At 36.1% G+C, this 11,590-nt stretch overlaps 1 protein-coding gene across 1 annotated transcript; it reads right to left on the bottom strand.

The window, feature by feature from the left end:
- Positions 1–118: 118 nt before the first annotated feature.
- LOC134806440 (uncharacterized) lies at positions 119–1,020 on the bottom strand. The gene is made up of 2 exons (XM_063779719.1): positions 686–1,020; positions 119–584 (listed from the first exon to the last, which is right to left on the bottom strand). The coding sequence occupies exons 1-2, from the start codon at positions 902–904 to the stop codon at positions 345–347; spliced, it is 459 nt and encodes a 152-aa protein (XP_063635789.1). The 5' UTR covers positions 905–1,020; the 3' UTR covers positions 119–344.
- Between the last annotated feature and the right edge of the window lie 10,570 nt (positions 1,021–11,590).

The raw sequence follows: 11,590 nt of genomic DNA on the forward strand, positions 1-11,590 counted from the left end.
ATACGGAAATGTCACTATCTATTGTCATTTAACTTTTTTTTTTAACTGCTAAGAGACGAAGCGAAGGAAGTTTAGACATGAGATGTTTTATAGCTTACTGTAAAATAAAACATTTAAATCAGATTTTATTTTATTAATTAAAATGAATTAATTTCACTCAAGTGGAAATAACATTTCGAATGAATAGTAAAATTTCGCTAGTATCGCTTGGCGTATAAGGCGCCAAATTAAAATTAAAAAGAAGCCACTCTATTTTATTATGCTATATGCTACACTGAAATTATCACAAGTGATTACTGAAGTAAGCCAAATGTTATTGCGAAATTATTTTGAAATCAAAACATTTATTTATTATCCGAGCCAGAATTAGGGGATTGAGACTTTCCGAAATAACTAGACAACACTTTTCTTACGGCAAGACGCTTATTTGAAGTAGAACTTTCCCCCCCATGCTGATTGGATGCTTTGTTCCAAGGTTCAATAAGGCTTTGACGACGAAACACTTTCCCCAATGATTGCCATTTAAGTTCTGGGCTTATTTCTTTGTTTCCGTACTTCTCTTTGTTAACAGTTGGTCCATCACCCTACAACATAAATACGTTACATAAGATTTTGTCATAAATTTTTATCACTATATTTAGGACGAGAAATTAAAGAGAGAGACTACTACGGTATATAAACATACTTCGCTCGAATGTGACCGCGATGTACGGATCTGATGTCGAAAGAAATTGGCAAAAGATTTCTTCCAGGTCTTGGGGTTTTTGAAAGAGCTGCTACTGAATTCAATAGTGCCAGATGAGTCCTCAGGAGATACTTTCTTGGTTTTGATAGGGCAAGTTTCTCCAGCCTGTTTTGTATCAACTTCATTTTGAATTGCTAGGTCACCTTCAGGACACAACATTGTGACTTCAGTGTAATTTTCTTTTTATTGTATATATTGAAAAACTTAGAAAATCAGGAATTATTTGTGTATTTTATTATTATGTCAATTGTTACTATCCTATCATTTAAAGCTTTTATATTTGGAACGAATCATTTGTTTAAAAAAAATACGCATAGGTACCATCAGGGGGGGGACACTTCAAATGTAGTTAACGTCAGTAAAGATGCAGGCGACTTCTATATCTTGCTTCTGACAAAATTAGTTGACTTCCGATTACACAAACTACTTCACCAGATGTCACTATAAAATGTATATAATTTTAGTGGCATTAATATTTAAATTAAAATAAGTACGAATTCATATTTGTAATTATTATAATTTACTATAAATTTTGAAAAAAAATAACAATTTTGTTATAAATTGATTTAATTATGCTGTTTTTTTATGCTGGCAACACTTGCATATCCGCCAAGACATGCAATTTTTTTGCTGTCACTGGAAGAGGGTAAATTTGAAATATTTTAGTGATGGTTCAGCCATTTCCTTCATTACGGTTCTGAAAGAAATTAGATTATAGCCCGAATTAAAACACATGCCCTGTTATGAAAACCTCGAAAGTGCGTTGAGTTGTACCTCTGTGTTGGTCCGCCTTGTGTTGAGCATTCGCTGTGTGCTGTGTTATTTTGTGCGATATGGACGCTATTTTACAGTAAATTTATTTTGTGGTAGGTACCTGTACTAGTAACTTTTGATAAGGCAGGCCACTATCGATAAATCTGCTACAATGCTTAGACTATGTGCTGCTGTAAAAACGCTGGTAAGTTCATTTTCACGAATTATGGTACCTAATACATACAAGTTCAAGTTCTTTATTTGCATTCATGTTGTACATATAGGTATTAAATAACAAATGAGTTGTTTCAAACATGAGCCCTACAAGGGCATAGCAATTACTGAATCTAACCTATACCTAATACAAATAAAAATGAAGAATTACTTATTAGAATACATCTTAAAACTTATCATTTAAATATTATTAATTAACTATAAAATAAACTATAAGAATCTTCTCATATCTATGCATATGTATAGTTTAAAATCCCATATCTAGATACTCCAGACATGGTATAAAAATATGTGTCATACCTACTTATTTTAACATTATCTTACATGTATCAGGCAAACATAATACAAGGAGAGTGAATTTATTTTTTCAGGAACAATAACCCATCGCTTTCCAAATCCTGACAAGTATCCAGAACAATTCAAATCTTGGGTCACACTTGTTGGTGGCAAGTTGGAATAGTCTTCGGATTATGAGTACCATAAGAAGAGGATCATTTGTGATAAACATTTCAAGAATGCAGACAAAAACCGTAACCACCCGTTAAATAGATTAGCAATGCCTTCACTCACTTCACTGCATTTACCTGGTATGAATCTATAAGATTATCTTTCAGAATTAGTTATACGTATGTAGGAAAAATCAGTCTAACTCTTTATAACGATGTTTTTAGGGTTCCGTACCTCAAAAGGAAAAAACGAAACACTTATAGGATCACTCGTGCGTCTGTCTGTCTGTCCGTCTGTCACAGACTATTTTCTCGGAAACTACTGGACCAATTAAGTTGAAATTTGGTACACATATGTAAATTAGTGACCCAAAGACGGACGGACGTGTAACGTAAAGAAATGAATTTTAAACATGGGGGCATTGGGGGGCCACAGTTGGGCGGTAAATGAGAAAGTTAAAAAATAAAGTTTTCAAACTATATTTATATACACCAAATGAAAGAGCGCATTTTAAGTACATATATTAAATGTATTTATTTTATAATAGAAGTTATTTAAGAAAATTGCCAAAAAATACCTTGTACACACGTAATAGTTCTTTTCTCAAACATGCAATGAAATATGTGACGTTCCACGGCAAAAGGTACCTTATGGCGGCTGGCGCTTACGTCGCATAGCGCCGCAATAATATTGGAGCGGCGTTAATAATAGCGTAAGCGCCAACCGCCATAAGGTACCTTTACCCGTGGGACGTCACATATTGATGTTATGTTCCCTAAGCGAGGCTGCGAAGTATAACGTTTCAGGAGGCCTACCGCGAACCACGTTTGACGTGTTGCCTCCCTGTCACACTTACGTACGAATTCACAAATGCGACAGAGAGGCAACTCATCGAACGTGGTTCGCGGTAGGCCTTCAGGTGCAGCTAGGATAAGGCCGGCAAAATCCTCTTTTTAGGGTTCCGTAGCCAAATGGCAAAAAACGGAACCATTATGGATTCGTCATGTCTGTCTGTCTGTCTGTCCGTCCGTATGTCACAGTCACTTTTTTCCGAAACTATAAGAACTATACTGTTGAAACTTGGTAAGTAGATGTATTCTGTGAACTGCATTAAGATTTTCACACACAAATAGAAAAAAAAAAAACAATAATTATTATTATTATTTAAGTTTTGGGGGTTCCCCATACTTAGAACTGAAACTCAAAAATTGTTTTCTCACAAACCCATACGTGTGGGGTATCTATGGATAGGTCTTCAAAAATGATATTGAGGTTTCTAATATCATTTTGTTCTAAACTAAATAGTTAGCGCGAGAGACACTTCCAAAGTGGTAAAATGTATGTGGTTTGAACGAGATCTAGTAAGTAGTTTTTTATTACTACGTGATAAATTGTAAACCGCAATTTTATTATGTTACTTGCTGTTACGGAACCCTTCATGGGCGAGTCCTACTCGCACTTGGCCGCTTTTTTTAATTTCCATTTCACAAATATTTGTGATACAGGGCTATAACCGCAAAAATTGAAGTTCGCAAATTGCGGAGATTTTTCTCTGTCACTCTAATTACGCCTTCATTGGAGTAAAAGAGAAAGTTCCCCGCAATTTGACAATTTCGGTTTTCGCGGTAGCCGCTCAGCATCGTGGCATTCATCCATAAAAAAAATACTAGAGGCAGTATTTGCTTTATTGGCCGTAACACACAGAAAGCGATATCTCTTTCTCGCTCTTACTTATCGGTGCGTCGCACAATGACCTTGGTGTGGTGCGATAGTCTGTTACCACTATGGTTCGTAATGACACAGTGACACTCTGCCACTACGCCTATAAAAAAAACAATGTTTGCTATAATTTGCAGTTTTATTTGTGTAAAATCAACATGAACATAATAAATAATACATTACTAACCAAATTCTATAATTTTAAATTATAAATTTAACTACACAAATAAAAACATATAAAATATTTCATCTAAACGTTAGCGGTAAGAAGGTCTACTCAAACACGCGTAGTTATTTTTTTTTATTGTTATGGAGGCAAAGTTGGAAAGTTTTCATTCATTCTGTATTTCTGTTTTATTGGATTTATGGTGCGTTGTTGATTTTTTTACTTTAATATGAGTTCCGACGAAATAATGAAATTAATATTAATTGTAATCGTAGGAGTTGGAATTGGGAGCGTAAGCAGAATTGATTTTAAATAACTTGCTACCTCTGCCGCCAAGTCAAAGACGAAGTATGTATATGGTTGCTTATGGCAATTTTATTATTTGAGAAACTAAGGAAAGTGGCTTACAGTTTCTTAGAAAGTTTTGTGGCATATTTTAAAGAAATGAAAGTAACTACAAAATCGTCAACACTGGAAATTATACTTATTTACTCCATGCATAAAGCAACTATGTATGTGAAACATGATATGAACATGAAAAACTATGTAAACTTATGTGACAAAAACGACAGTCAGACGGATACAAGGCGAACAAATCAAAGATACATGAAAATATACGGGTAGTAAAAATACACGACTCGTGTAAAACATACCCGTGATAAAGATAGTAGTATTTTAGGTGTAGTTTACTTTTAGTTTTTTCTATAAATAAAACTTGGGTTTCGTGGATTTTTTATTTTATTTATTTCATTGCATGTTTGAGAAAAGCACTAAGTATACATACCTCGGCGTGAAAAGGGATTGTCGGCCTCAGGCCTATCCGTCTTCTATAGCGGTTTCCGGATCTGAACTATCTCTTCGACCGTCCCATAAGGCATAGTACTAATAGTATGCATAATTTTTATAGGGATATTTAGAGAAAAGAAGCCATTACTTGCAATGTACTGCTGACAGAAATAAGGTCAACGTAGCTAATTCTGTCATATGAACTATTCCGTCCATTAACGCACCAGCCAACCTCTGTACCTGTTTACAGAACAAAGGCATGTTGACAACTTGGAAATTTCGCATGCTACTCAGCCAAACATTAATGAACAAGCCTCTACCTCAAACTTACAACAAGTTTCTAATGAAGCACCACAGCAGGCTGCATTACCAACCAATACGGGTAATCTATATATTTTATATTATATTTTTAGGGTTCCGTATCCAAATGGCAAAAAACGGAACCCTTATAGGTTCGTCCTGTCTGTCTGTCTGTCCGTCTGTCCGTCTGTCCGTCTGTCCGCCTGTCCGTCTGTCCGTCTGTCCGTCTGTCCGTCTGTCCGTCCGTCCGTCCGTATGTCACAGCCACTTTTGAAATTTGCACACCAGGTTAGATTTATAAACTGTACAAGAGATAAGAAGCGATTTTGGAAATTCAACCCCTAAGGGGGTTAAAAAGGGATGAAAGTTTGTATGGGGTTCAAGTTTTATTTTATGCTAGCAATTTCAAACTTCGTAAAAAGATATATTATTAAAATACAAGAAAATAGTTTCGGCATTTTGGGAAATTCATCCCCTAAGGTGATGAAAAAAGGGGTTGAAAGTTTGTTTGTTTGTATTTGTTGTTTGTAAGCGATAATTTCCCTTACCGAACAGGCTACCACCGTCTTTTTGTTAATCGCCACAGTTTCTCTTTTTCTAACGTTATTTATATAAAAAATTGATTTTTTCAGATGTTTTTGAAATGCCTCAAGCCGCCTTCTTTCTGCAGTTTCAGAGTGTCAGTACACCAACAGAAAGCAATTCCGCAGGTAGGTTTTTGCTTAAATAATACCATAGAGAAATATAGTAAGACAAGAGTGCTCACTCCATACATCAGTTTCGGTACCAAAAATATTAGTATTTTCATAGTCGGCATCTAGCATCGAGTAGCGGAATTATCAGTACCGCTACTCGATACTAAATGTCTCTCAAGTGCCGACCAACGAAATTTTTATTGAACAACAATTTACAACTAATTTACAACTAAGGGGTTGAAAATAGAGTTCCGGTTAATCAGTTTATAATATTAGCTGAAAATTGTTGAGCATTAGACTTTACGGTCGCCGCTACATCTATCGTCAAGTAGCAGTACTGATAATTCCGCTTCTCGATGCTAGATGTCGACTATGAAAATACTAATATTTTTGGTACCAAAACTGATGTATGGAGTGAGCACTCTTGTCTTACTATATTTGTCTATGATAATACGTACTTACCTAAAATTTGTTTAATTGCTTGTAAAGGTACATGTTTTTTTTGTAAAATTAAGCAATTAAAATATGGAATGTGAAGGAGAGTATTCTAGCAGTTGCCTTCTATTTCATTCTCATAGAAATTTTACTTAATGTCATGGTTTCATGAGTGACAGACAACCTCATCCCAAACAAGGGAACACATAATAGCGACTGGAGGGCAGCATGAGGCGCACCCAGCTCTATGCGGGCAGAGACATTATCCACAGCCATAGCCTCAGAGTACGAGCAGATTTCATCAAATTCGATTCAGTTATTTCCGGTTTAGCCGTACCTTACTCAACACCGTACCACAGAATAACTATTACAAGCTTTTATTTAGTTTCACCTGACCGTTGTCTGTCTGTCTGTCTGTCTGTCTGTGTGTAATAAAATCTTGCAAGTTAAATTTGATCCACTTCCCGGTTTCCGATTGAGCTGAAATTTTGCATGCATGTATAAATCGGATGACAATGCAATATATATGGTACCATCGAGCTGATCTGATGATGGAGACAGGAGGTGGCCATAGGAACTCTGTGATGAAACAACGTAACCTAATTGTGTTAGGGGTTTTTAGAATTGTCTCGATGAGTATTAGTTGTCTGTCGTAAGAAAAGTACAGTCAGCGATAAAAGCTTGTACCAAAAAAGAGATTTTTGCCAAAAACTTATTTAGTAGGTATAGATAATGGATAGATGAAAACAATCTTAATACTTTTTCAGCTAAACTCAAGATACGAGTGCTGCTCAAGCTCGCGCCGGTGTAATCATGGAGCATAATTACAGCGTGATAAGCAAATCTAAATGGGCTCCGGTGCTTTGGGCGGTCAAGGTATATTTACATTTATACATAACATTATCATGATAAATGAGTAGCTTACTTTTTGTTCACCTTTTTAGTCTGTTCGAGATCTTGAAAACAGTGAAAAATAGAGATACTACTCCTAAAAATACGTGTGATATCTCATTCGTCATGATGCCTAGAAAAATGTATTGGAAGCGTGTAATGCACACAAAAAATATCCAAAGTAATATACAAAAAAAGAGGGACAATAGTAGATATTAGTAGAACTTTGACGTACAATAATTCTTAAACTACAAGTTCAAATTGAATGTTTTTGAGAATATATGTAAAGCATGTTAAGTCCTATATGTCACTGAAAATTCAGAGTTCTAGCTTTAGCCAGCACAAAATCGCTTCGGGAAAAGGATGGTACGGCCGTGCGTCTTTGTTTTGCTCGACTCGGCGGGGGCACTACCGTGCCCCCAGATACTTATTGCGATATTGGGGAAATAAAAAATAGTATGCCTGCTCAGAAAACCTGCTCAGAAAACTATCTTTATTGGTACCAAATTTCATAAAAATCAGTTTAAGATAGAAGAGGTAAGGAGGGTATCGTCTTGGGTCGTCCCATTCGTTTTTCGTCAAGTTCTTAAATTAGCGCTATTCTGCTTTGGTCACTCATTCTACATTGAAAGCCACCGACGATTGTGACGAATGTAGATTGGGTGACGAAAGCAGAATAGGACTAATTTAATAACTTGATGAAAAACGAATGGGACGACCCAAGACCATACCCTCATTACCTCTTCAATCTTAAACTGATTTTTAATAAACACAATAAACATACAATAAACATATAAATAGTACAATAGGGAATATTAGGCAAAGCTCTGCGTAGGTGGCACCACTAGCACATACAGTAAACAAACTACGTCAATCACATGGCCTACCGCGAAACACGACAATCGAAAGTTCGGTTTTTGCCTCTCTATCACTCTTGCTAATTCGATCGATGGAGAGGCAGATAAAGAAATCCCGATTTTCACGTTTCGCGGTAGGCCACCTGTAAGCAAACCACCTTGGTGCATCAATGTCAGAGTGAAAACTTGTCAAAAAACTGTTTAAGTATGTATAAGTTACTCTATGGCAGTGGTTCCTAACCTGGGGGTATTTACCCCCGTGGGGGTAAACCTGTTATTTTGCGGGGGTAATAAGCTGACCTAATATCAGGTTCCCTAGTTAGTCATAGGGGTGCCCGAACTGAAAAGGTTAGGAACCACTGCTCTATGGTTTACTAAACAAATTAATGCTGCTCTTTGGCGGCAGAACATGGCAGTAATAGTCTCTATTGTAACAGTGCGGTTTGTTATTTTAACCATGCTTCCAAATTCACACATTCAGTTTTGTTTTTCAGATGGGCTGAAAACAAAATCATCTAGCACCAGCTTAGAAGAATCAATCTCACTGCGTACAAAAATCAAGCGGCTACGTACGTAGATATTAAGGTTACAGAAAAAATCTAAGTCATTTGCAGCGAGGCTGGCAAATGCCGAAGACCTCACAACCAATCCTGCATTCCAGGATATTGTAAATAACATGACAAAACCAGCGCGACTATTTATGCAGATGCAGCAGCAAGCGAAAAAAACACCAAAAGGACGACGCTTCACTGTTGAAGAAAAGGTGCTATCATTAACCGTATACAAAAAGAGTCCGAAATGCTATGCATTACTTCATAAATATTTTACGTTGCCATCTACAAAAGCTATGAAGCGCTTATCTGGGCCAGATAAAACTTAGACCGGGGATAAACCCTATAATTTTCAAAAAAAATAAGGAAACTGTTGCGAAGCAAAACCTATCCTAAAATATTGTGGATGTTATCAAACACGCACAAAAATCCGGTCTCATAATCGTGAACACTGTTTGTGATCAGAGCCAAGTAAATGTTGGAGCCATCAGGGAACTAGTAAATGACACAAAAAAAGAAAATAAACAGCTAGGTACAGAAGGAGTCACCATATGAACATTTTAAAATAAATGGCAAATACATTATCCATATTTATGACACTCCCCATTTAATGAAGGGACTCAGGAATAATTTACTTTCCAAGGACATGCGCTACGTCACAAACGGGCAAGAGAAAATAGTGATGTGGCAATATTATGAAATGTTATATGCCTCCGACCGAACATATAGAAAACTACGGCTAGTGGACAAGTTGACCGAAGAGCATGTTAATCGACAAAAAAAATAAAAAAATGCGAGTCATATTAGCGACCCAATTATTAAGCCATAGCGTAGCTGCATGTAGCCGCTGAACACCTATCGGCCAGTGGCGATCTGCCTCAGGATTGTCGTCAGTTAATTGACATTACTTTGATGCTCGACGACCTATTCGACAGCTTGAATGGAAATACCATAAGCATTCCTAACGGAAAAAAATACATAGGATGCGTGAAGCGGAATTCGCCACATCATAAACTATGGCAAGGCTGTAAAACAATTTTAAAGACAGTAACATTTATAAAAAAAACAAGAAATGAGTGGGAATAAAATGCGAAAATTCGAACAGACCGTCCCATCTGTTATTAATTTTATTAAAACTATAGAAGGTGTAGAAAGAATATGGTCAGTTTTGTCGGAAAAGTTCGGTTTTGACATTTTATTAACCCGACACTTAAATCAGGATCCCTTAGAAATCTTTTTCGGGAACATTCGCAGCTATGGGGCAAGAAACAACGCACCTAATACTACGGCGTTTGAAGCCGCCTTTAAAGCGCTTTTATTAAACAATTATAACTCGCTCCATTCCAAAAATGCGAACTGATTATCCTTTTAAATGTTTTATACATAAAGATAAACTGACCCAGTATTTCACAAACACTACAATAAATACAACTGTACAGTTGGTGCAGATCAGTTAATCGCATATTATGTGGTAAAATAAATTATAATGATGACGAAGACGAAACTAAACGTGCAGCACAATCATATTACAACAAACATAAACATTACAAAAATAAATAAATAAATTGAGTTGGCACTGGTATAACGCATATTTTTAGGCTCTATTAGGTATTCGTAGTAAATTTTCTTATTAACATGTATTTTCTTGTGTGTGAATGCTTTTTCACCACACGCTTTCTTTTCTATTATTTACCAAAAATTGTACTTTCCTAGCGATAATGTGGTGTAAAACATGTATTACTCTAGGCAGCAAAGTTTGCTCGCTTCTCGTGACTCTGCAACGCTCAAGATTCCACTTTTTAAATCTCTCTATACACTAGTAATTTTGGAATATTTCGCATGTTTTGACCTCGATATAAGCACGAGAGGTAAACAACAAGTTTGCTTCTTTACGAGTACACTTATTCTATTGTCTCTGTTACTATTTTCCCTACACTTATTGTATTACTTACGCTATCAACAAAATGAAAGTAATAAACATATTTACTTCAATATTCTGTTTTTTTTCTATTCCATTATTGATAACATTAACGTTTTCCACATAATGTTACGTCTTATCTTATCTTATTATCTTATCTTATTGTTTTCGGGGGCCCTTGCGGATACGCTTCGACCCATAGGGATACAATGTTAGGTCTACTTGGGCGGTTTACAAGTACATTTTTTGTTTGACTTCTTGTAAACAATTACAGTTATTTGTTACAAGAAACCAATCAAAAAATGGACTTGTAAACCGACCAAGTAGACCTAATATTATGTGGGACGAAAGTACACATATGGATGCATATGTAGTTGTACACGCACACATACATACTTAGTTTCGGGGGAGAATCAGAGATGGCGCTTTCAAATGAGTTTCCATAAAATGCTTCAAGAGGGCTCTCTTTACCTATATTACTTACTTTACTCTTTGGGTACCATAGACTTTAAGGGCTCCACTCATCTCGCAACAAATCACATGCGATTTTTGATACAATTTGTACTTATTTTGTGGCATTTGATCTTAGAAGATATAAAGATATAGATGGTCAAGCAAATCTTGTCAGTAGAAAAAGGCGCGAAATTCAAATTTTCTATGAGACGATATCCCTTCGCGCCTACATTTTTCAAATTTGCCGCCTTTTTCTACTGACAAGATCTGCTTGACCAACTATAATATAGATGGTCAAGCAAATCACGTCAGTAGAAAAAGGCGCGAAATTCAAATTTTCTATGAGACGATATCCCTTCGCGCCTACATTTTTCAAGTTTGTCGCCTTTTTCTACTGACAAGATCTGCTTGACTAACTATATCTTCTAAGCATTTGATCGATTGAAGGGGGCGATAATCCTGTACATGTCCTGTACTTATTAATTCGTAAAAGGCGGTAACACATTATTAGAGTTAGACCAAAGTTAGACCAAGATACAGCTTGGCGAAAAAGAGTATAAAAAACACTACGTCGTTTCGTCCCTTTCAAACCAATTTATATAAGAAACGGGACAACACTACAGTGCTGCCACCTTTTTAT

Source organism: Cydia splendana, chromosome 3, assembly GCF_910591565.1.
Source record: "Cydia splendana chromosome 3, ilCydSple1.2, whole genome shotgun sequence".
NCBI lineage: Eukaryota > Metazoa > Arthropoda > Insecta > Lepidoptera > Tortricidae > Cydia > Cydia splendana.

Excerpts from the sequence above, each read along its gene's own strand:
- LOC134806440 (XM_063779719.1), bottom strand. The coding sequence starts at position 904 with ATGTTGTGTCCTGAAGGTGACCTAGCAATTCAAAATGAAGTTGATACA. Across the intron at positions 585-685 it reads CGCGGTCACATTCGAGCGAA|GGTGATGGACCAACTGTTAA; the intron begins GTATGTTTATAT and ends TTTATGTTGTAG.